The sequence below is a fragment of the Cryptotermes secundus genome, unplaced genomic scaffold (genome assembly GCF_002891405.2).
Source record: "Cryptotermes secundus unplaced genomic scaffold, Csec_1.0 scaffold101, whole genome shotgun sequence".
Taxonomy (NCBI): domain Eukaryota; kingdom Metazoa; phylum Arthropoda; class Insecta; order Blattodea; family Kalotermitidae; genus Cryptotermes; species Cryptotermes secundus.
The window spans coordinates 705567-732819 of NW_019720704.1; the positions used below are offsets into that span (position 1 = coordinate 705567).

Here is a 27253-nt window from a genome sequence, read left to right on the forward strand (position 1 = left end):
GAGCCGAAGATAGCCGAGCCCCCGCAACCTGGTAACTATGCAAGGTGAGTCAACAGCGGTGACATAACAGGATGACGTGGCACTCATTATGCAACAAGCAAGCACTGCAGCTATATAAGTGAGCTGCACAGTGCCTGCGAGTCAGTTATAAAGTAACAGTCGCCGAGTTGAAACATAGCAGCCTGCGAGTGTGCGATACTTAAGAAGTCAGCGAGCGGAAGACTTTTCGTGTGCTTTCCAGACATAGTGAGTTCTGTAGTACAGTTATACTCGGAGTGTGTAATTCAGGGAGACTTGTATAGCTCCCGCATTATTAGTACGTGAAGACTCTCGAAGAGAGTGTTAAGAGATTTTGTTCTAGGGTTTGTAAAGTGTGGAAACCCGTAATATTGTGATAATTAATTGTAGCCGTTATTTGAAGATTGTTAAATAAACCAATTAACCATCTCTACGGCGTCTTCAGTAACGAAACACGTTACACTGGTGTCAGAAGTGGGATCAGTAACGCAAACACGTTACAATATGTATATACTTTCATCCAGAGGAGGTATACATCTGAGATAACTGCAGTTACAGTTTTATGCCCTAAGCCCAGAGGTTTCACCTCTGTAAGTATGCAGTAACCTTTGGTGAGACTGAGATTCAGACATTGCCACATATTGATGTTTGTTGTATTAAATTCCTCTGGACTTGTGTTTTTGTGTTTCAGGTGCGATGTAAGCTGGGAACACAGTTTGTCTACTGACTTATGTCGGAACCGTCTGCAGGTACACATCTCAGCTGAGGATATTCTAAATGTCAACATAACAGATACTTTTGTAGATCTTTATAAAATGGTGAAGGAGAACTGGACTCAGGATTACTACAATCTCACACCTCGTGAGAGGTTAGTGTCTTATCAGATGCTGTACTACATGAGCTGGATTCACTATCACAAACTAACTGTCCAACCAACTAACTAATGAACTAAATAACTAACTAGGAGAATAATACCATGAAGCACTCCCTTTTCAGAAGCCCATAGTCGCTTTGCTACCCAAGAAATTCACCTCTTTTCATGTAACCAGAAGATTCATTCTCATTTTTATGAGATCCCACAAAGTGTGGGACACTGTAACATGCTCTCTTTTATTCTGAAGCATCCCTAGCCCATCATCTATCTCCAGAGCTTGAAGAATATCTCTTGTTTGCTGTTTCTGACTGCATATTTGATATATTTCCAGCAGCCTTCCCTATCTGGAACTCATCCCCATCTGAAACCCTGAGGGTGTATCTTGCTTGGGTAGCACAGGACACAGTATCTAAAATTCATTACAGTAAAATTAATTTTCCTTGAATTTAAGGGAAGGAATCTGAATATCAGTTAACTGGATTTATATGCACCTGTTTTGGCAATAGTAACTGAATGTGACACCATGCTTGTGAGTCATGATGGAGAACAAAATAAACAGTAGTGACATTTCTAAATACAAAATGTAACAAAGATGATGACTGGTGACTGGTGAAAGGCAGAGAGTGGAGCTGACACACACACAGCTTGGAACACTTTTGTTCTTGCAGACATCAGTTACATATATGAGAAAATGAATATTAATTTTTAGAATGCAATTGAATAGTTGTACTTGTCATTATTTTTGGTACATTAAGATCTGGTTTCTGTGTTAATCTTGTTCAGATATGATTGTGGAGCAAATAAGCTGATCGGAAGCCCACCAGGATACAGACGGCGGTCTCCATTTGTCCCATTTGCAATACACAATGATACAGCTTCAAGAATTTGGTTTACCACACTAATCACATCACCAGACAGGTGGGAACTGCTTTATAATTGTAGAAGATGGTTTGTCCTACCCATTGCTATACATAGGTTGGGATTTATGTTTTATTCCATGAATTATAAAGTACATGTCAATAAATGTTGCAGCATTTCTGATCCTTTACATGGGAGAGACTCTTCACTTGAACAGGATGAAATCTGGACATCTGTGGCTCCAGATGACACAGTGCCGTTCTCATTTGAAGGTCGAGGTGAGTGTATATGTTCATACTAGTACATATATTTGGTGTTGCCTGGTCATAATGCGCGTGTATAAAAAAGAAGAGTTCATAAAAACTTTAGCAACAGCAGGAGAGGGTTTAGGTTTTCCTCTCTATCCTAGTAATGAAGGAAGGAAGTTCTATACATAAAAGGTGGGTAAACCCCTTGAACTGAGAAATGCTGAATAGAGGAAAATAATATGTTATGCATATGGATGACAAAATGTGCCTCAAATGCAGGAACATGTAAAAGGCAGGTCCCTTAAATCAGGGTTTCACTGTAAATAGCATGTTCTTTTTCTGTATTGGTTTGTAAAAATTCATTGCCTTTTTTTGAACAAAAGCAGCCCCACTGTTACTGTTAAAAATCTCAAGTAATTATTTCATTATCTACTCTTGGTGCCCCATAACTTATACTTCTCATACAGAATCGTAAAAACAAGTATATTCTTAATGGAGGTATGTAAAACATTGTCTCATGAGGGCATATGACTATAGACAGTGTTTGGATCAGAGACTGGATTTATTGACCACTTTAACACATGACACATGTCTACACGTAATTATAGCACAGTCGCTAATCTTCACACTTTACAATTCACTACAGAACACGCTAAGTCTTTTCGGTGTACTGTGTCCTCACCAGTCATTCCCTGGTAATTGCTTCTAATAATGGCTCTGTAATGCACTGACTAAGTCTTCTCTTCACAGACTCCCTTACAACTGACTCCCAGGCTGGAAGCCATCTTACAACAACCTCCTAGTCTTCCCTTCACAGACTTACTTCATAACTGACTGAACTTTCAAACTTTTCTCTATTATAACATCTCAGCACGGACCACGCAGAAAACACTGCGTCCAACAGTTCCTCTATTGTTGTGTGTAAACTCTTTGTTGTGGGAACCTGTTTGTTTTGTGGTCACTACCTAGTAACAGGTTTACATGCTGCAATATTCAGTTTCACCATTTTAAGGGAAAAGATTTGTATCCCTGGTCTGGATGTAAGAAGCAACCTTCCATGCAGAAATGCTTTGAGTTATATACCCACGTTTCCCTTCTCTTTAGTATGTTGGACTCAGATTGGTGAAGATTCCATGATTTTACAGACAAGGCTCGGCATCGTGACACACACAAGCTGAGGAGCCATCAGATTGCTGTTCGAGTGGAGGGCTGGAAATCTGTTGGTCCTGTGTCGATAGACAGAGTTGGTGTGTATTTCAGACAAGCCTTACCAGAACTGTACAGGGCGGTGAGTACATAAGTTTGCAGTTCAACACCATTCTGTTTCAGTGTATAGAGCTAATAAATGGTAGAGATATTATGCCACATAAAAGGCATCAGTTATTTCTTCCATATTTATTAAATGTTTACTGTACTGAGGACTGCCTCAGATGCATTATGTTATGTCATGTACAAATGTTTTTCTACATTGAGCGTTTTTTGATAAATCTATTGAAGTGTAATGTAAAGATGTGTTTTTAACCCTGTAACACTGATCCTCTTTTCCAAGTACGTGGTTTGAAACATTCAGGTTAATTTGGCTCAATTTACAAGTCCCACTACAAAAATTAGTCAAAAACAGTTTTGATCAAAGACACATGAAAAATTCACACTTGTTCAATATAAACAGCAATTTAAACAAAAAAAAAAACTACAAGTGCTAACACTATAAATAATTTGAAGAAAAAAATAAAACTGAAAGTTATATAGAAATTTAAAATTAACATAATTAAGCAAAGAGTAAAGGTCTCTCTTTGGTCTTCTTTTCTTGTCACCAAGCCTTTAAGAAAGAGAATATTTTTCTGTAAATTTTGATATAAATTTTATGCATGAAGAGCTATCTAGTCCAGAACTAAATTGCATTATGTAAAGCAGTGCGTATATACCTTTCGCAGTTAGCACGTGTGTTTAGGGAAGCATGCTCCATGGAACCCCTTAATGTATCTGGTGCATAATGTTCTGGGTTTCTGCCTCCTCCCCTTTCTGTTGCTGACAGTGCCCTGGGGCTCTTTTGTTTTAGGGAGTTTTCTGAATCCTTGTGGTCCCTGTGGCTCATCTGCTCGAACATTGACCTTCAGTACCAGTCACTGATCTCCCTAAGCTTGCAATTATGGCACAGTGTAATTGTACCTGGTTTTCAGTTTGCCAGGCTCTCTGTAGTTTTCCTTATAGTGAAAGTAGCTGTTCAGCACCATCTTGGCTGTGATGTTGAAAGCTACCTTTTTCCAATAATGCACTGTCCATCTTTCATCCAAATAATTATACAGCTTCATGTCTGAAGGGTTGATGCCACCCATAAACTTGTAGGATGTGATGACTTTTGGTTTTATTTGTGGACTGCAGCTATGTCTTCCCTGTACGTCCTCTTTTTGGCCTGTGGCATGGCTGGAGAGAAGAATAACAGTTTTTTTTTTTTTGTAATTTTGTCTTGTGGAAAACACGTGCAAGAAGGGGACCAGATCTGCAGCAGCAGATCCATAGCCTTCCTTAGAAGATTCTGCCACATTTGTCTATTCCTTGCTCTTTTCCCAGTTTCTTTCCCCCAGAGCTTTAATGTCATTGTCCACTCTATCTTCCCATCTCAGTTAAGGCCTTCCTCCCATTCTTCTGCCTTTTGGTTTGGCATTAAGAATTTCTTTCGCCAGTCAGTGCTGGGCCATCTGAACAGCATGACCAACCCATTTCCACATACCCACTTTTATAAAGGTTATGATATCCATGTCCTCTTGCAAAGCATACAGTTTATAATTGTACCCAATTCTCCATTCATTGTTTTCTTTGACTGGACCATATATGGCTCTCAGACACTTTTCTCTCAAAGATACCAGGAGATTTTTCATAAAATACAGATAATACCCATGTTTCTGATGTGTATATTAGGACTGGCCTAATTAATGTCTTGTATAACATGATTTTACTTTTACATGTGAGTACATATGACTTTAATTTGCTCCATAACTATAAAAGCATTTAAGCAATCGAAATTAATTTCTTAATTTCCTAACTACTGTTGTTATTACAACTGACAGAGGATCCTAGATATTACAGTATTTCAGCATTCTGTTGCATTGATATATCATTCTACAAATTCATTTCCATCTTTAATGCAACTTTGTTCACACGCTCTCATTAATTTAAAATAACATTGAAATTACAGTCAAGTGCGACATGTTTTGGCCTTACTCCTCAGGCATTTGTGCACTTTCTGAAATCATCACACTGCACTAGATCCTAAGCCAAAATATTTCAGTGCTATTGCATTTTCATCCACTCTAAAATATATTTGAGAACATAACTCCTTATCCTTTTCCACACTGTTTTCCTTTTGCAGTGTCATGTTTTTATGTTGTTTTATTTACTCATATGAACATTGGTGTGCTGCTGTTATTTGCCCCCTCAGTATGTATGTTCCTACTGGTTGAGTGAATGCCACTTTTGTTGCATTAAAGCAGGAAGTGAATGTGTAGAGTGATCCTAGATATGTCTGTACTACTCCAAACATATAGTTACTGAGAGCTATATTTCCACTTGTAATCATATGTTTTGTTTTTCTTAATTTATTCTTGATCCCATTCTTGTTGCTGTGATGTCTGTATCATCTGCCGATTCAAGTATCTGGACAGACGTATGAAGTATTGTACCATTCACTAGTTTGTGTTCAGAATCTCCTACAGTTTTGTCCAGTGCAATATTAAAAAAGAGGACAGGGCAGTGCATCAACTCATCTAAGACAGAGATGTTACTGCAGCTGATAAATCTGACCATGTTCTAACATGGAATTTACTGGGAATTTTCAGTTCACCCATTGCGTAATATAACTGTTGTCTATTTATTGCATCATACACAGACTTAATGTCCCCAAACAGATAGTACGATATCACTTCAAACTCTTTAGCTTTTCCCATTATCTATCTCAATGAAATGATTTGCTCTACAGTAGACCTGTCCTTTCGAAGCTCATGTTGATAACGTCTGATAGCATTTTCTGCATGTGGTGAAATTCTCATAAAATATTTGGTAACACTTTATGAGCCATATTTGGAAGACTTATCCCTCTATAGTTATGGCATTCCTTTAGGTCTCCTGTTTTATTTGTTTCACAGATGATACGTGTGTGCCAATCTCTAGGGATCCCTTCCATTAACCATATTTGACAAACGATATCATGTAGGTTATTAACCATTTCTTTACCACCATATTTCAATAGTACTGACTGTAAATTATTTAACACACGGGATTTATTATTATTCAGCTTTCTTTCAATTTTGAACCTCTTCTGCTGTTGGTGGTGGCTTATTGTTTCCTCACCATAGTTGCACAACTACACACCATTGTCTGTGCTTAACTCTGATTCTTGAGTTTTCAGTAGATTTGTAAGTACTCATGCCATCTCTTTAACCTTTCTTTCTTCTGACTAATTATCTGTCCATTCATCCGTATTCTGTTAATTTCTTTATAAAATTTCTTGGTCTGATTTTGGCTTGTTAAGTGTTCTTTATGTTTAACTTTATTATTCTCATAGTGCCTCTTCTTCCTCCTTGGTACCTTTCTCCTCCTCCTCCTCCTCCTCCTCCTCCTCCTCCTCCTTCAAGATTTACATGATTTTGTATGAAGCAATGGTTGCCATTTTACCTCCTATGTTCAAACACCCTGTCCAACACCTTCGGTAATCATCAAAACATTTAATGGTGTATACTTTGAGCTTTGACATCGTTTAATAAACCATGAGTTAATAAACATAAATAGACTTATGGTGAAAAGCTGTCAACGTGCCAGAGTGCAAGTGTTAAACATCACTGAAATAAAGCTTTTAATTTCTTGTCTCATGTAAAATAATGTGATTACTTGGAATGCATATTTTCTGTTTTCAGAACCTCAATCTGCCTGAAGGCAGAATTGTGTTTGAAGTTACACTGGAGGGTTCAGCACGGAAATTAGTGACAGTGAGGTCATCACTCATTCTCACCAATCAGCTCCCAGAGACAGTGGAAGTGAAGCTTGAGAACACACTCATTCATCCTGGAGGTAATGTAAGAAAATGAATGTTATCACATTATGGAGCAGCTACCAGATTGTTCCCAGGAACTTACTAAAGCAAACAGCTTTTTACATGCTTGAATGTTCCATGGAGCAGAGCCCTTAACAAGCTATTAGTCCTTCAGCTGCTCAAAGAAATTCTCTGCCTTTTATGGTATGCAATGATTTATTGCCATTTTTACAAGAGCTTGCCATTGGACTGTATCATGAGCGAGATGAATCCTGTTCAATCCATCCTACCCTATTACTTTTACATCCATTTTAATATTATCCTCACATCAATGCCTAGGTGTGTCAAGTGGCCACATCCCTTCAGCCTTTTGGACCAAATTTTGATGCATTTATGATTTCACATACAGAAGAGCTATAATTCATAATCTAGTACTGAATATTTTGGAGCTCCCAGGGAGCACTAACACTCTGCAGTCAGAAAGTTGTACAATCTTTTTCCTATCCAGGAAATTGCAGCTGTTTTATTGCTACCTAATACTATATTTTTTCAAGAAGTTATAAAAATAATCAGCAGGCAGTGGCATTTACTTGGCAAAGCCACTGAAATGATGACCACAACATATGGTCACAAACTGACCACTGAAACGTATCATCAGAATTAGGAGGAAAACCTAGAATAGTGATAATGTTGCAGAATATGTCAATATGTGGAGCAGATATTGTCCCACCACTCACAGCTGCTTGTTACCAGTGTAATGCCACTGCTCAGTTACTGCAGTGTTTTCTTCTTTTGTCTCCTGTCTGCACTGCTGTGAACTAAATTCTTGTCTGCGACATTGAACTGAATTGCCACATGACTTAACTATTCTGACTACTCAAAAACTGATTCATTGCCAGACTGAACTGACTGACTAATGACCCACAGCACTTACTGCTTCATGCCTGTATCCACAAACACACACACGCACATTTGCACTATGTTTGTAACTGGACTGCCCCACTTCTGAGGCTTCGCAGCTGCTGTTGTACACACGTACACTGAGAACGTTCTCAGGCAATCATTCATGTTGATGAATTGGTAAATTCTGTCAGCTCTACCATGTCTGTTTGTCTCTGTTGCAAATATTTCCTGAAATTCAGTGATTTATCATCTCCAAATCTTGGACTTGTCTGGCTGCAGACTGAAGCTCAACCACAATGATACCAGTAACACCCATCAGATCCATCAGCCCCCTCATAGACTTGTGTTAGCGAGTCAGACTGCGGTGGACTAGATGCTGAAAGACATGAGAAGATGGGGGGTAACTGAGGAGTCAGACAGCCCTTGGTTTTTGCCCATCATGCTCATCAGAAAGTGGAAGGAAGGCATCATTTCTGTGTTGGTTGGCAATAGCTGAGGGATGATGTTACAAAGAAGGAAGGACTGTTTCCTGCTACCCAGACTAGACATATGCTCTATATGCTCACTGGGTCAGGATTCCCTGCACCACAGGAACTGTTGCCTGGCCTGGGTGATCAGAACATCAACACCCCCCCCCCCTTCCCATGCTCTGCACTTAGCTTCTGCAATAGTATGAAGCAAGCTGGATGGAGCAGTAATGCTTATGGTTTGTATTTGGGAGGCATTTTGTTTGAATCCCAACCAGACACGGATGGAGATATTAAACGTTTTCCCCCCCATCCTTTCAAGTTTACTAAATCCAGTTGCCTTGTATATTTTGGCATGTAACCACTACAGTTGATGTACTGTCATGAAATCATCTGTAGTCTGTCTATCTGTACAAATGGTTTTATTTTCTTTTTTATTCCATGTCTTGAATATCACTGCTTGAAACTGTCATGTAATTCATAAAGCTGGCACATTAGTGGCTAGAAGGTAAACAGAAACTTTTCAACATTAAATAAATTAGATAAGAAAGACCTTCTAATGTATCTTTGTTTAGTTTGGGGGTGGAAGCAGACAAAGCTTTGTATTGCAGTCGTATGCTTTGCTGTATTAAGATACAAGACAGAAACATTGCAGTACATTTTCAGTTGATGCAGTTAATCATTAAAATATATTTTTTTATTTGGTAGAGACGGGGACGAAGTATATAAAAGTTGCTCCAGGTGGATCACTGCCCGTTCCACTGTCCTATGTCATGTCCTACTTGTGGGTGAGGCCTGTTGATCGATCGCAACCTGCTGGCCAGGGCTATGTATTCTGTAATAAGCACATTGTGTGGAGTCATGTCTCTCGGCCTGGAGAAACTGTGGAGGAACTGAGGATGTGTATTAGCAGTAGAGATCAGTGTTTCAGGTTAGTCTAAAGATTCTCTTGTAACTAATTTTTGGCTGCTTTTTTTTTTTATATAACACAAAATATCATAATGTGGCATGTAGACGCATTGCTAGGCAGCGACCATGAAATAAGCAATGGCTCAGCAAACAAGCATGTTTCTGTGCCAGTAATGGGAGGCAATGTGTTCTATATGGTCTGTGCCAAGATGTTATAACTAGGACCAGGTGGCAGTTGTAGTTAGTCAGAGAAGTGCTTCGGTTCAGTCATTGCAAACTGTTGCTGTCAGAAGCTGGTAACTGAGATCAGGGACCATTCAGGAGCCCAGAGGAAGGGAAATGTCTTCTATTGAAAGCCACTACCAAGCAACAGCAGTGAAGATGTGACTGTGAACACTTATCCGTATGTGTAATAGTGAACTGTAAAGTGTAGTCACATACTGTATCAGAGAGTGCAATAAGTCTGCTCATCAGTCCAAAACCTGTGTGTAGTCACTCCATCACGTGACAATATTATGGTGACTGGCATCCCTGCATTATCTCTGAAAGGTCACAGGTTTGGATCTTGGTCCAGGAACTGGATCTGTTGATTGAGGAGTTTTGTCATTTTCCTCAGTCTGAGGCAAGGGACATGTTACTGCTTTTAAAAGGTATCAACTACTTTGTCTAACATTGCATAAATTTCATAATGCATAATTTTCCGTACCACATCTCATTCAGTTCTGGATGCCTTTACCATAGGGTTCCCAGATACCCCGTTTTCCCCGGATTCTTCCGTTTTTTCACCCAAATTTTGTTCCTCCTTTTATTGTTTACCCAGAGTGAATAATTCTCCGTTTTTTTATTTAAGACCATTGCGAATTATATTTCATGGGTTAAATATTATCATAAAATTTCTGTAATCCTTGGAAAATTACATTGTTATAGTTTCTTTCATTATGTTGCATTTCGTGAATGTTGGCAACACTTGAGGTTCTAACCAAGCAGAGGTTGTTGGTGATAGTGTAATTTTAATCCATTCAATCTTCGCTAGAAAGTCAGTGTCAAGTTAGCAAAAATGTTTGAGGGCGAAGAAGACCCATCAAAGACTCCTCCACGGAAGAAGTTGAAATTCCAGGCCAAACATAATCAAATATATCTTAAGAAATGGGAAGATGTGTTTTCGTGGGTTAAGCCGGGACCAGATGAGAACTGGGCATTTTGTACGTTGTGTAGGAAGGATTTTAGTATTTCGCACGGTGGACAAAGTGACCTGAGGCAACATGCACAATACAAAAGTGCTAAGAGTTCAGTGAAATACAATTAACAGAATCTGATCGACCAGCCCTTGAAAGTTATAAATATGTAGTATTTAATATTTGTGTGTTCTACAAATGTGTGCTAGGTAATATTTTGTGCATTCTATAAATATGTAATAGGTCTACATAATATTTGTTTTGTTCTATAAATGTGTAGTAGGCCTATGTAATACAGATGTGTAGTAGCATTTTGTAAGTTATGTAGTATGTTGATTATGTGTATTTTATAGCCTATTAGTTGTGAAAAATGTCGTTATAAACAAGCAACGAGACATCACTCCTTTTTTTATTATACAAAATCTGGCAACCCTACTTTACCAGATGATTCATAGTTATAAAATACCCAATCTTCCACATGCTTTACAGTTCATATCCACATTTAGTGCTATATTAACCTTTAAGAGACGGCCATTTAAATTCCGGTAGTGGTAGCGGGACGGATTTAATTTAAATGCCTGCCACTGTAGAGTAATAAAAATTGTAATCATGTTACTCCAAATGCTGTGATTTCTACAATTTTTGTGATAAACAAACGAAATAAACGCTGCTTTTATCTAGAAAGAATATAGAATCAGTTATTGTAATTTACCGATTTTAAAATGTCTAAAAATTTTTACACTGATGCCAACAAAAATTTTTCCCCTCAATTTTGAACGTCTGTGCACAAAAATGCATATAGTTCCTGCACAAAACATTTCTGCAGTCTGAATGCCTGCTGGTGACATCATGCTCTAACTATGGCTTACATGGCAACAGGGGTGGAAGTTTATGCTTGCGTTCCTCATTCTCCAGTGCGTTAGGTTCCTTGGTATGAACGAGTGTGGGCGATGTCTACTCGTTCGCAGAAACACTGACTGTTTTATCTCATATATACCAAACAAGAAGTAGTCTGTTTTGAAATATAGCCGAGCAGTGTCAGAACGTTCAAGGCTAGCATTGTGTTTAGCTGTCCACCATGGCCTCGTATTTGGATGACGCTGACATTGACATTATAAATGACACCGATTCAGACTGCTTGTAACGATGACTCTGAGAGTTGCGAGGAAGAAAGTGAATCAGAAATTGAAGTCGATAAAGAACCATCATTTTCGTCGGCAACCTGGGGAACACCAAACCAGCGTGGCAAGAGGAGTGTGAATAATTATTCAGGTGGAGCTGTGGGCAAACTGTGGCAAACAGTTATAGCATCTGTCGTCGAACCTGGAAATGGACAAATAAACTATTTTTCCATCTCCTGGATCAGAACAGTTACATCCTGTTGTCACACAAAGAATTTCGTCTTGCTCTTGTGCGGAACATGCTGGAAGGGGTCCACTTCGCCCTCAACGGACCAGGGGTCGAACCCCTGCCGTTTCATTGGAGATACCTCGATTAGAGGAGCTCAAACAACATCACTGGCGGTTGATTTCGACGAAGAACCATCATCTTGGTCGGCAACCTGGGGACCACCATACCAGCATGGCAAGAGAAGTGTGAATAATTATTCAGGTGGACCTGTGGGCAAACTGTGGCAAACAGTTATAGCATCTGTCGTCGAACCTGGAAATGGACAAATAAACTATTTTTCCGTCTCCTGGATCTGAACAGTTACATCCTGTTGTCACAAAGAGAATTTCGTCTCGCTCTTGTGTGGAACATGCTGGAAGGGGTCCACCTCGCCATCAACGGTCCAGGGGTCGAACCCCTGCCATTTTATCGGAGATATCTCGATTATAGGAGGCCAAACCACATCACTGGCCAACTTCCTGTACTTCGCAATTGAGGTGTCGTGTGTGCTTTTCGCGTGGGAAACGAATAACTGTCTGGACAAAGTGCGTGAAGTGCGATGTCGGACACTGGATTTCCGGATGTTTCCAAGATTTCCACATGAAGCCAACAGTCCGTTAGACGATGCAGGTGGGAAGAGAGACAACTTATAAAGCTGGTGACCAAAACTCATGTAAGTAGAAAAAGAATTTATAACTTAAAATAAGATTTTAAAAAGTCGGCCGCACGCGTGGACTGCGCGACGACATATGGCATCATTCGTCCCCTTGACTTTATTTTGATGACGCCATATGGCGTCACTCGGCTCTTAAAGGTTAAGAAGCAAACTTGTAGAAGTAGGTTCAGAATTTGATCCCCACTTGGATCTGTTTGCAGATTTGTTTGCTCTCTGGTACACTTATCTCTACCAAATGAATTCTCTTCTGCCATTCTTCTGAAGTCAGTTGCATTATTTTCACCACACTAAATCATTCAACTTATTCTTTTTAATGCTGAACAAATTATTTGAGCTTGCTTTTGATTTGAAGCTAATGAAGTCATTGTTTGAAGTGGGTGTTACCACTTGGATAACCGTAACATAATACTGTTTATACAGACTTTTAAATATGAGTGATTTTGACAGGATTAACGTGTTCAAGGTAATTTGACATGCTGAGATAGATCTGCAAGATGGTCCACTCATTTGTGAAAATCCTATTGCCTGGTAACCATCATGTCTCGTCACATTAAGCATGGTTCAGATGTAAGCATTCTTGCAATGACAAGTTAGGGCGTGTGAAAGCAAACTCAAAAGTATAAATGTCTCAGAAATATAGTGCTTTCATTTTTATCCATCAGGCAGTAACAGAGAAAGAAGTTCTAGATTAGTACATGTATTGATGTATTCTTAATTGTCTGTAGCATAAATACTAGTAAATTTAATTGGGATAAAGTTTCATTCATTCCTGCTTGTTATGAGAACAACCTGTTGAATATTCATTGTTTCCCCTTTATTTTATTTCTGGTATTTAACCCTCAATCTTGGTTATGGATATTTGTGCAACAGTAGTAAGTCAGATTGTAAGAGATAGGCTACACATGCCAGTAACCACTGGTTACAAAGCCATTGTCTGCTGAGATAACAGTGGTCATTATTGAATTTTGAAAGCCCACATTAGGGTAGGTTCCCTCTGTGATCATTATTTTCATGACTTCCCTATCGCCGGGGGTAACAGAATCTGTCGTGTGGGTGCCCCCACCTCATAAATGAGTTATACACCCTTGCTAAGGTGGGCAGGCACCAAAGAGGACAAACAGCAGTTTCTTCTGTAACATGGTACTGATGTTTCTGGTGTTCCAGATTCTGTGCTGCCATTCACCGTGAACACTTTCCTTATGAGCGTGTTACATCTGCATACAAGTGGGTGCAGCCTGCACACACAATCACCCTTCTGAGTCCCATCACAGTTGTTAATCTGTTGCCATATGATCTGCACTATGCTGTGAAGGATGCGCCATCAGGCTCTGCAGGCCGTATCAAACCTGGACAGTCTGCATCACTTACACAGGTGGCATTACTGAAATAAGTGCTCTTGATTCTGAAGAAAATTTGTCTGTCACAAATGAATGTGTTTACATACTTGTTGTCACCTCTGCCTTCTAATTTTTTCATATTTCACTTTTTAATTTCTAATATGTTCATTATATGATATGAGAAAGTGTTGTCAAAGTGAAAAACTCAGTCTTGAGTCAGATTCACATGTTTTCAGCACCCCTGAACATGAAAAATTGGATTTTGGAATTGTATCTGTCTTTCTACATGTATGAGCACCTCATTAGCATGTGAATGGTTTGACAGATTTAATTAATATTTGGTAATTTGATAATTCATCCATCGTAAGTTGGTGCTTGAATGTGAACATTCTGGCTGCAAAGATATAACCCCCCCCCAAAAAAAAATGCAGTGTTCTCAATATTCACTAGCAGGTTTGATTAAATTTCAGTTTTCAGTGGAGACTTTCTCCCTAAGTGAAACCGCTTAAGTGATATCTTCATCAGAAATATGGTATACCTGCTGTATAAGAAAATATGTCCTGTGCCTGATTTTTTAACACCGTGAATACAGCTTTCACAGATCAGATTATCTGTTCAAATATCAGTGACATAGTAACTTCACTGAAATTCTACAAACATGAGTAGAGTAGGCTCTTTCATTATGTGCTTTGTGGAATAACCATGGAACTTCCAGAACTCCTTAACTAACTCTGTGAAGCTGAGTCCTTAATGAGAAGCCAAAGGTTGTTAAACCTTCAAGAACTTCAAAGCATTTTATGGAACCCAAGGGTTCATTACTATGTTCACAAGAGCTTGCCGCTGGTCTCTGTCTTGAGCCAAATGAATCCAGTCCAAACCCCTGTCCTATTTCTCTAAGATCTTGTCATCACATCCAATTTTAGATGTCTCTGGTGATCTCTTTCCTTCAGGTTTTCCTACCAGAACCCTGTGTGGACTCCTCAAGAAGCATGTCTAGCAAGAGTGGGTAGCAAGGTTTTGTTTCTACAAGTTCCTCATTGAAGAACCTGCAAAGAAAAAGTTATTTTTTTCAACAGAAATTTTTACTTAGTACAATTTGTCCATAAATAAATTTGCTTCAGTGTGTCTGCCGTTGGCAACTTCCAGAATTAAGGAGTTCTGTAGTGGCTCTTATTCTCACCGTGCCATGTAGAAAATAACATGGCCTCTTGTGCCCTAAATGTATATGGTCCTCATTAATGTCTGGCACTTGCACTGCAGTTCTCATGTTCCACATCTGCCCTTACTGAATGCTTGTGCAGGATCAGCCTCTCCCCCACCCTGCTTCATTGTGTTGCATTATGGTTATGGTCTCCTCCATGCTTTTGTTTGGAACATCTGTGCAGTACAATCCCATGCATATGAAGCCTAGGTATGAGTCAGTTTTGCATAGGCATTGTCTTCACCACCAGCTTCAGCGATCTCTGCAGGCATGTGGCAGCTGTTTGTGTGAACTCTTTCATCTCCATTGCCACATAACCAAGACCCAAAATATCTGATCTGGCTTAGTGACAGTAAGCAGCTGTCAGTTGTGTGATAAGCAACATGAAGGTCACGTTTGAAATGACAGTTATCATTATAAAATTTGGGGCTTTCAAGTAATTAGTCTCAGAGTAGCGGTGGTTGTCCTGTGAACACAGCTGCATACATACAGAGCAATATTGATATGTGAAACATGGCATACATGAGCCAGCAGTTCATTGAACTTACAAGTAAATAGCCAGAATGAAGTTACATTAAAAAGGACTTTTTCAACATTAGTCTGGAGTTCATTATTTCCAGATCAGAATTTTTCCTTCTGACAGGCAGAGGAGTGCAACAGCAAAGAACATCTGAAACTGTTATATTAAGCAGAAATACTTAACTCTTGTATTTGAAGCAAATTAATGTAAAGTAATTGTTGTTTTAAGTATTCATTTATTCATGCATTGTTAATGACAGAATGACTGTCACAGGTGGATATCGAGAAAGTTGTGGAGTTGTGTTTTCATCTTGAGAACTTCCCTCGTGCGGGAACGCTGGTAATTCCCATGGCAGCACATACATTCAGCTCCGTAGTGCGGCTACATGATCTGCAAGGGCGACGCCTGTACCTTCATGCAAATGTGGTGTGCAAGAGAGGAGCAGGTCTCAAAGTAAGGCCAAGTACAGTGAACATCCATCTTATGAGTACTTCCTTTCACTCACGTTATGGGAAACAGAAAATGCAGAATTAATGATTGAACTGTTCATAACTTCATGCCATGATGTAATTTTTCTTTGTTTACCTTTGTTGTTAGTGCATCTTGAACCTACAGCAGTGCTATTCATGTTGCACACTGTTTTGTCCAAATAGACTTCTCTGTGTTGTGTTATTGTTACAACTTTTCGCAGATTTTCATTTTTGATATACAAGTTTTCAGGCTCAGAAGTTTGCTTCATGAAAGCATTAAAAAAAAAGAGAAGTTCTGGGAAGAAATTCATCGCCTACTTCCCTTTGATGTGACACAAACCATATAGGGAACAGTGCCTGCAACAATTCTTCTTTACCATGGGAACTTGGTTATCAAGCCATTTCCTTGCAATGATAGGGGGATACACAGACTGATGGGAGGGACTTATGAAGTACACCATTCAGATGGGCTCAGGTGCCATGATATACTTACCAAGTGTTATAAAGATTGGTTCAGGCATTCAGAAGCTGATAGGAGTGTTACACAGACAGGATGGAGATCATATAAGCCTACATTTATTTTTTTAAATAAGGAAAGTAGGCCAAAAACAGTATGTTATTAGAGGTAACAATAAATTACAAAGTATAGCAACAAATGCAAATCAAGAGGTGAATAACAAATGAAGCAATGTAACAAGATGGACATGCAGTGTGCCTGCCCCGAGAGATGCAGTGCATGTTGATTTCCCACTGGAAGAAGGAATGAGTCAAGCCAGAACTGTTTGGAAATAGGAGTGTGCTGTTTAGACAAGTGGCTGTCAGTCTTTGAGCAAGCCTTCATCAAGAGTTGAGGGTACAGGAAAGGGGGGTGGGATGCATGCTCTAAGGGGTACTTTCATAAGAAAATGTAAACAAGTTTCTGTTCAGATAACCACTGCAAGGGCTGCATGCATCCGTATACATGGCACAGAAGAATTTCGCATTATGTCACAACATCAGTAACCTGATATTCTGTTTAGGATCTGAGGTTCTCACAGAGGTGGTTATGAAAAGTTCTGTGTTCTGGGATATAGCGGTGTGTAGGATCTGAGGTTCTCACAGCAGTGGTTATGAAGAGTTTTGTCTTATGGGATATAGCGCTATGTAGGATCTGAGGGTCTCGCAGCGGTGGTTATGAAAAGTTCTGTGTTCTGGGATATAGCGCTCTGTAGGAACTGAGGTTCTCACAGCGGTGGTTATGAAGAGTTCTATCTTCTGCGATATAGCGCAGTGTAGGGTCTGAGGTTCTCACAGGGGTGGTTATGAAGGGTTCTATCTTCTGGGATATAGCGCTCTGTAGGAACTGAGGTTCTCACAGGGGTGGTTATGAAGGGTTCTATCTTCTGGGATATAGCGCTCTGTAGGAACTGAGGTTCTCACAGGGGTGGTTATGAAGGGTTCTATCTTCTGGGATATAGCGCTCTGTAGGAACTGAGGTTCTCACAGGGGTGGTTATGAAGGGTTCTATCTTCTGGGATATAGCGCTGTGTAGGATCTGAGGTTCTCTCAGTGGTGATTATGAAGGGTTCTATCTTCTGGGATATAGTGCTGTGTAGGGTCTGAGGTTCTCACAGTGGTGGTTATGAAGGGTTCTATCTTCTGGGATATAGCGCCGTGTAGGGTCTGAGGTTCTCACAGCGGTGGTTATGAAGATTACTATCTTCTGGGATATAACTTTGTGTAGTCCATTGAAAGTCAACCTATGTTCCAGAGGAACATATCGCCTCCTTCAGGGTCAAATAAGCAAAGCAAGATACCAATGTGAAAGCAGTCAGCTTGCCACCTGCTTTCACACTGGTATCTTGCTTCGCTTATTTGACGCTGAAGACAGAGGCAATGTGTTCGTCCAAAACATTAGTTGACTTTTAACTGACTACTTGTCATTATATCCCAGAAGATAATACTTTTCTGATATTCTGTTGTCTTCCTTGGCTGACAGTCATTGTGGATGTCGTTCTTTTCTTGTTTCAGAGTTAAACAGAATCGCATGTGAAAGAATCACAAAGTAAGAGCTTCTCTTTTGCACGCATACTGTTTCTTCCACCTTTGTGTCATTTTGTAACCATCTTGAGCTCATTCTTTCTCTTGGGCATTTTCCTCTTAGTTTCAAGTTTAAAATTTTCTTTGGGTTTCCCTCTTTGTTCACTCTTAGAATGTACCCATACAGTCTTATTCTGTTATTTATTAAGATGACTTGTAAAATATTTATCTGTAAATTCTCTCTAATTTTTTCGTTCTTTATTTTATCTCCCAGTTTTTCCATGTACAATTCTAAAATCTCTTCTCTCTCACAAAGGTAATATAGCCAATGTTCAGTATTCCATGCCTCATTTTGTTGTAGCAGTGATCATGTCCTCCAGTACTGTTACATATGTTTTATGTCTTACAAATTTATGTGAAATATTTTGGTTACATTATAAGACTGTATTGCAACACTTCTTGCTGTAGCGTGTGGGTACAGATGGTGACGTCCATAGTCCACTATGAATAGACTGTATGGTTCTAGTTTCTCTAACCAAAATTGATCACATTGCTAGCAAATATTAATCAAGTGATGGCATTGTTAGAACAACAGACTGAGAGTGAGCAACTTCATTTGCTGCATCTGATTAATATAAAACTACATGTTGCAAAAAATGCAGTCATCAGTTACAGCAAACTGATTATGTGAATGTTTCTGTAAGGAGGCATAAATCTATGTAATTCAGCAGTGTGTGCCAGTAGCATTGGTGGAACATAAATTTTAAATGTACCTTAAATTTCATGTATTTTAATGACTGGATAAATGTACATAATGTCAGGATTCCAAAATTAGATAAATGTCAATTTCACATGCAGCAGGGGTACTGAAGCTGTCCCCTGAAACCTGCAAAATATGTAGAGGGTTTCATCGGAAGCAATGATGTGCTGTGAAAGTAATGGTATGAGCAAGTGCTTGTGTGGTGGGAAGTGCTGGTTATTTATATGATCTCTTATAAATGCAAGAAGATAAAATTCGTGATCTAGATTCTCTACCAAAGAACAGAAAATTGTGATATGCTGAACATGTTAATTTCATTGTTTTGGTGATTAGTTCTAATGATTTAGTGAGTGTGATTCATAATCACAGTGCATGTATTTCACTGGGTGAAGATGGTGCAGCCTCCTACATGTCATTATGCAGTATCATGACCACTTAAACATTTATGGTGAAACTGTAATATAATTGGGAGTGGAAAGTGTTGATATCATCAGCCTGTGCGTGAATTTAAACCTTCAGGCATATATGATGGGAATCACAGCAGTTATGTTCATTTAACATCATTTGCCGTGAGGCCATTTAAATATTCCCTAATAACAATCTGTACCTATGTTCCGCATGGTTGAATTTTATCTCTCCTTTCAGGTGTCAGTAACAGCTCCGTTCTGGATAATCAACAAGTCAGGCCTCCCATTAGTGTTTCGGCAAGAAGGGGTGCCAACAGAGACAGCAGCTGGTCAGTTTGAGGAACATGAAGTTGCTCGTATGGTTGCCCCACTGCTTTTCTCATTTGCAGACCATGAAGCTAGTCCCACTGTGGTGGCTCGTGTTGGCAGTGGGGTCCATCCAGAGGGAATACCACAAGTAAGGTTTTTTTTTATTATTATTATTATTATTATTACTTGGTTGGATGGAACTGAGTACACTTGGTACTGCGGCCACTTCTGGCCTATTGTAACAGCCCCAGATGATAGGCAAGGATGATTGTGGAGCAATCGGTGGAATGAAGATTGGCAGGTGAAACCGAAGTACTTGGAGAAAACCTGCCCCAGCGCAACTTTGTCCACCACAAATCCCACTTGACCAGACCCAGGATCGAGCCTGGGCCGCCGTGGTGGGAAGCCAGTGACTAACCGATTGAGCTTTGGCATGGCCACAGGTAAGGGTTACTATCTTTTGTAATAGGGACAGCTGGTAATTCTCTCTTGGCAGTGGAATCAGTAATTTTAAATTTCATAAATAGCAGATTTCATGCATGCCATTTTTTTTTTTTTGGAAAATAAGATAAACATAAATTTTAGAAGGAAAATTTTGGGAAAACGCCTTATATACCTCCACACTCTAAGGAACATGCAGATTTTGGACAACATTTTCCAAGAAAAAAATGTCTTCATCTGCACTTGTAAGTGCAGAAGACATCTGGAAAAGTTGCTGACAGAGTGATCTCAGATAGGAATGGTGAAAACTATGATGAGTTTGGCAAAGGCATGGGCAGGACATGGGAATGTAGTCCTGCAGAAGGAAGGAAGGAAGGAAGGATTTTGTTTCACAACAGACCTCATGAACATTGCATACAGTGTTGACTTCTAGTTACAATGATGTGGATATTGAAACCTCTCTTAATATGATTACTCAGCATAAATACACTGTCATCCAATTAGGATGTACAGAATTTGTTTACTTATTTATGTATTTATTTTTGTTGTAGTGGTGTCAGCATTTCCACCTACACAAAGGTATACAAGTTCGCCGCCTACGTGTATCATTGCGTGACTGTCGTCCAGACATTATGTATGTGATCGGGATTAATGTTCGTCCAGGGAGAGGTCGCTACCGGTCGACTAATATTGTCACGCTGTCACCCAGATTTCAGTTACATAATAAATCTACATACCAACTTCAATTTGCCCAACGCTGCTTTGCTACAACTTTGGTGAGTTACCAGTTTTATTCTACTGAAGGCACATAACTCAGTCAGGTGCAACACTTATGATACAAAAGCTTTCCTTTGGACCCAATCCTGATTATGTGCAGTCCAGCTCCTGTCCTTTAAGATAAGATTTAAAAGCTTGTGATGGTTGTACATTAATACAAATATTATGTTTCAGGACATTACCGATCATCCTGTTTTACATAAATACAGGATGATGCCCTATCCTTTAAGCATGTTTTCCTTAATTGAATTTTAATATTATCTCTTATTCACGTGCCTGCATTCCAAGGGGTTTTCCCACCGAACTTCTGTATGCATTCAGTTCAGAGTGGTATGAACCTCTGACTCCCTTGTCATGTGATAGCCTCAGCTCCCTTCTTACGTCATCTCTCCATAAATTGTAAATTTTCTAAGCTCTGTGTTGTTGAATGCTTACTATTTATTAGTCTTGTTGAATGCTTACTATTTATTAGTCTTCCCTTAGTGTTAGAAACTGCTCTCAGTTTTGGTTTATCATCATCATCATCATCATCATCATCACCACCACCACCACCACCACCACCATCATCATCATCATCATCATCATCATTGTGACGGAATAATCACTTGCTAGACAGTGGCTTGTTAAAACATGTTTCCGGTACAACAAGCTGGAGCAGTCCATTACTGAGCCATGCTAGGTAAACACTGCCTGAAAGCTGGAATAGTGGAGCCAGACAAGGAATTATCTGTTTTACTAGGCATCTGTTCATGCACATTTCCGAGACATTCATGAAGAAGAGTAATAGGACTTTTGGAGGCGGTGACTTCCATTCAGGCCACGCAGAAGTTACAAAAGACAGTGGATTCGTGAGTACAAGGAGTAGTAGAGATCAGTCTGAAATTAGTGAGAGATTAGCAAGAGATTCAGACAGCAGTCAGAGGTTCTTCATAGAGATTCGCCAGACATTCAGAAGGAGTTCAATGTGTGAGCTGTTATAATTCACTGTAATTTATATAAATAAAAATGTAACTTTTGGTTTGGCTCTCCTCGAAGATCTCCGAAAGTTCTTCACCGATTGCCTCAAAATTTTGACACAACGTTGCATTCGAACACGCGCATGTTTTTATATGCCTATTGTGTAGATGTCACACCTGTGACAGGTAAAAACAGGTAAAAGTATTAATTGTATTCAATATTAATATACTGTAACATGTTATACGTCGAATACCAACAGATCGTTGCCTAGGAATAACCGTGGCAACGAACTGTTGAAACAGCGGGTCATTGCCTAGGAATAACCGTGGCAACAAACTGTTGAAACAGCGGGTCGTTGCCTTGGAATAACCGTGGCAACGAACTGTTGAAACAGCGGGTCGTTGCCTTTGAATAACCGTTGCAACGAACTGTTGAAACAGCAGGTCATTGCCTTTGAATAACTGTCGAAACGAACTGTTGAAGCATCACATCGTTGCCTTAAAATAACCGTGGCAACGAACTGTTGAAACACCGGGTCGTTGCCTTGGAATAACCGTCGCAACGAACTGTTGAAACAGCGGGTTGTTGCCTTGGAATAACCGTGGCAATGAACTGTTGAAACAGCGGAAATAATGCATTTCTGCAGCAACGAGCACAGAACACATGAAATGGAACCCTCGGCGAAAGTGCCCTCTATTGCATCCGAAACTGGGTTATAATAGTCCAGCTCCGAAGAAATTTTTGGTGATACTGGACGTGATAATAATTGTGCTCGCTGGTGTAAAAGTGAGCGTTCAAAAACTTATTCACTGAATTGGAGACATGCGTGGAAGTTATTTCGTAAGTACAGTTTATTTTTCGTTGTTTTTCTTTTCGTTTTCTAAGAACAAGCTTAGGTTGTACTTGCATAGCGGAAGCAATGCTTCGAGTAATTTCAAATCAAACTGGGGAAGAACAGGCAGACTGAGCCACAGCAAGGCATGGCCGGGCACACATAGTTCTAAATAAATACTAATAAATGCAATTATCAAGTCCAGAACCCATTGTTATTCATCATGCAGACACCTTACACATGCCATTATTGTTGTTGTTGTTGCTGCTTCTGGTGCTTTTGTTGTTGTTTGATTTAGACAAGGTGGTAAGAGATCTTGATATATATGGTAATAAGCATTTCTGAACGCATTCCTCACCCGGTTCCATCTTAAACTCATTTCCAGTACAGTATAATTTGTAAATGAAACACAGCAGTCCTTTATCAACTGTGAATTTCAAGTATCAGCAGGACCCCATTTGTGGTATTCATTTTTCCCATCTGTGGAGTCTGATTTCAAGATCCTGCAGTATTTGTTTGCACATGGAAAACATCTTTGTTCTCGCAAGAGATTAACATGTGCTGGAGTTAGGGCTGTAATGACACCAAAAATCAGTGTTCCAGTTTCCTGAGCATTGTTGCACTGTGTGTCTCTGTATCACATTCTTTGTGTTTAGTGAAGGAGCAGGTGTTACATGTAGTGATAACAGTTATTCAGTAACATAATCACTGAGCATATTGTCATATGTTAGTCACTAGACACATGATGTGGACTGCATATTGAATTTATTGAATGCTTATAACTCATAAGTAGATTAATCATCATTAATCTACAAATGGTACAAATTGCTGTAGCACAGGGAGGCTCTGCTTGCCACTTGCTGGTTTCTTGCTTGGCTTATTAATTGACCCTGAAAGTGGAGGCAACATGTCCCCCCAAAACATCAGTTGACTTTCAACAGACTACATGGCATTACATCCCAGAAGGTAGAATTCTTCATAACTACCTCTGTAATATCCTCAAATGCTGCAGAATCTAGTAACTCTAAGGAAGGCATGATTGCCTGTATCACTATCTGACACACCTTCGAGAATGTTTCAGATGGACAATAACAGAGTGGCTGTTGGCTTTGCAGGAAATGGAGAGTCCTTTGGTGCTTCCATTCCAGACTCTTGCATTTTCTCGCAGGTTTGTTACATTGGCTTCCTGTTCCTTCTTCAGTAATTATGGAGTTTGAGAAACTATTGCTTCATTTAGCCATATCCAAATGGTCTTTCATCAGCTACTTGGCACCCATCACACAGGAACTTTGTGAACACTAAAGTGTTTATGAACTGGGAAGTGCACAGATTTGTAACTAATGCCCAATTTTGGTGTAGTATCTGTAGTCATAACTCACTGTAGATCATTGCTTCCGCCTTCTTTTTGATGTTATCAGCAGTCAATGTCCAGGTCTCTTATGCACGCCTTTAAACAACAACCTTGTGTAGCCGTTATTAAACCTTTTGACCCATCTTCACACCTTCCACTCTGTCATACACCTATCATCTTGTCCATTTCACCTAACATCTTCCAGTGAATTCAGCCACATTCACACCTTCCTACCCCTTTTCTCTGTTGAACCTAGGATGTGATGCTTTGAAGTCTCATAGATAGGTACATATTGTAACATGTTTTGCTACTGAAGACGCAGTTTGGATTGTTAATTAGTTTATTTAACAACCTACAAGTTGTAACTACAAATACTTATGACACTGTTATGGGTTTACACACTTTACAAACCCTACTCACAAATCTCTTCACACTATCTTCAGTACAACAGATGTTTCATTCTTCTTCCCGCGACTGCTTCTATGTTTCAACTGACTTATGACGTCTTCTTCGCGTTCACAATTCACTCGCTACAGCTCAACCTGGCAACTGATAAGACTTCACCTGTATTCACCTCTTTACGCATTCCAGTCTCCCTTATAAACCCTCAGTCAGACAGCGAAAAAATCACATCGCTTCACTGTTGCGTAAATGCTGTGTTTGCAGGCGTTGCTGGGCAATGCTGCCGAGAGTTGTTTAGTGCTGTGTAGCAACCAGTGTGCTTTGGCTTGGCTCAGCTTGGCTCACTTTGGCTCTGCTTGGCACAGTACAGGGAAACACCACTTTCCTTACTGTTATGTAACCTCATTTCCGCTGTTGCATAACTTGGCAACCGACCGTTTATCAAGGGTCTGTCTTTGTGGCAACTTGTTCCATCTCCCGTTACCCAGCAATGGTTAGACATATCACAGTATGTTTCAGAGAACCCTGCTACCTTCCTCAAGGTGCAGCAGGCAGAAGGTTCTTTCTAAACACTGCTACCTCTCAGTCAGCCTATATGGCTTCACGTCCTAGGTTACCATAATCTTATGATATTGAAAAGTTTCCTTATTTACTCACCCTTATATTTGTGTAGGTTAGAAACAACTGTTTGAATGTTTTTGAAGACATGCACTAAAAGGGTTAATTTGTATCCTTCAGAATGATCCAGGTGCTCAAGCCACATACTTGAATGCTGTTCCTGATTGCTGTTTACCATTCCACTGGCCTCGTCTTGACAAAGAACAGTTGTTATGTGTGCAGCTGTTGGACGTGCCAAACTGTCTGTGGTCTGGAGGCTTTCTTATTGATACTAATGACTCCCTGCAAATTAACGTGAGGTGAGTAAATTTGCACTATCTGAAATCATGGTTTTTATTAGATGTTGTTTACTCCTAGTGTCCATAATTTTCCCCCCCCAAATATTTTACATTATGGGATTGGCTAAGGCATGGGGATGTGACATTTTTCTGAAGGCTACAGTGGGACACTGAACAATAAATGACAGGAAATATTTTAAGGAATAGCTGGCATAGTGGTTACAGAGTACTAGCCATTACTTACATGTTCCAGATGACTTCCATGACATTACATACGTTGCCATATACACCCATGACAATTTGGCGGTGACAGCTTAAGCCTTTCTGAGCTTTGCGGGGCAAGGATGACAGAAGCTAACCTATTGTAGTATGCAGTATTCTATATAAAACACTGGTGGATCCACTCAGCTTACATGTAAAATTATGCTAAGTGTGTGGTACAGAAACTGTCTATAAACAAGACCTGAAGATGGCATACATGTTGAAACATGTTGTCTTAGACAGCAACGTCATCTTCAGGAAACAGTGTTATGTTGACAAAGAATTCTGAACATATTATCTATGTTGTTATATTTCATAATATTTGAGGGGATATATATATATATAGTGTGTGTATGTCTCAGACCAATTGGCAAGGTGATTCTGACTCAGGGATGCAGGTTCTGTGCAGACATTTCAAGGACATTATGCTATCCCATCACCTAGTAATGTCTAGTATTGTTTTTTGAAATTAAGTAATTACAAACACAATTTGTTAATACCGAAATGACATTGTTATTATTAAAATAAGGAAAGGGATGTCCTGTACAGCACAAAATACTCAGTTCTGAGTAAGTGCAAGAATGTTCTGAATCTTTTTGTATAAAATTTCAGGCATTTCTTTGTTTGGAAATTGTGTTCGATTGATGCAGTTTCATCCCCTGCAACTTTCTTTCTAACAAAACTGTCACATGAATTGAGGAGAATCTGAATGTTTAAATGTGTGTCACTATACAGTTATCACATGTACAGTGCAGAAGATAAAATAGCAAGGAAAAAACTTCATTTCAATGATTGAAGTGTATAAGTACTGGAAGCTACTGACTTACATTGTCAGTCATCCCAGTGGCACAATTTCAAGTGAAATCAAGCTACATCTTAGGTCTGTTAATGTTAAACTGGCAAACACAACATGATATTTAATGGATGTGGTGTTTATGTTGCTAACACTCTATCTGTGCATACTGTATCATCCTCACAGAGACACTGAGGGCAAGATGCACTTCCTGAGGGTAGAAGTGGTCCTTCAAGATGCAACGTACTTCATAGTGTTCACTGATGCTGATATCATCCCTCCAACAGTACGTTTGGACAATTACTCTGAGGTGCCACTCCAGTTCCATCAGGTATGGCTTGTCTGTCTTGTGAAGCTTACTGAACACTGAGCGTAGCTGTGTGAGATTTATGGTGTGATCTTGTGGGCTATGACACCATGTGAGTGGTAGTCTTGAAGTTGGAGGCCTGTCTTCCTTTGGAACACTGCTCTTGATCAATCTCACAGACACCAGAGAGTCATAATGCAGCATCACTGCATCAAGTATATGTATAATTTCAGAATTATTTTTTCAGTGCACATGCAGATTAATTTACTTGTGTGTTAAATAATTAACAACCATACACGCACAAAATTCTGCACTGCAGTTTCAGAATTTTTTTTTTCCAGTGGGTACTTATATTTAACATCTCTAGGTCCTTGGCCTCACACACATCATTTTTGTGAACTTTGGATGACACAGTTCTTGTGGGGTCTATCTCCTATCTATCTTTATTGATGTTTTTCCTACTTGCAGCATAGGGCATCCATGAAATGCTTCATTTTGCTTAAGTTTCTTAATTCTAGACTGTTGGTAGAACTCCTTGGATGGGGGATCACCCCATCACAAGGTTTCTACCTACACAGGAAAACACAAACACAGATTATGTGCAAACAGACATCCATGCTTTGAGTGGGATTTGAACCCATGATCCCAGTGTTTAAGCAGGCAAAGACAT

General features: G+C 39.6%; 1 protein-coding gene across 5 annotated transcripts in view; it reads left to right on the top strand.

Annotated features, from left to right (window-relative positions):
- The window catches only part of LOC111870922 (vacuolar protein sorting-associated protein 13D), a 232195-nt gene that overhangs the window by 143088 nt on the left and 61854 nt on the right, over window positions 1-27253 (top strand). For all 5 annotated transcript variants that reach the window (XM_023863569.2, XM_023863598.2, XM_023863561.2 and 2 more), the window contains exons 42-53: window positions 710-886; window positions 1676-1810; window positions 1925-2028; window positions 3144-3286; window positions 6909-7062; window positions 9103-9325; window positions 13708-13915; window positions 15875-16054; window positions 19496-19714; window positions 20559-20783; window positions 25065-25243; window positions 26463-26607. In XM_023863569.2, coding sequence (XP_023719337.1) covers window positions 710-886; window positions 1676-1810; window positions 1925-2028; window positions 3144-3286; window positions 6909-7062; window positions 9103-9325; window positions 13708-13915; window positions 15875-16054; window positions 19496-19714; window positions 20559-20783; window positions 25065-25243; window positions 26463-26607 — 2092 coding nt within the window. The remainder of the gene's footprint in view (window positions 1-709; window positions 887-1675; window positions 1811-1924; window positions 2029-3143; window positions 3287-6908; window positions 7063-9102; window positions 9326-13707; window positions 13916-15874; window positions 16055-19495; window positions 19715-20558; window positions 20784-25064; window positions 25244-26462; window positions 26608-27253) is intronic.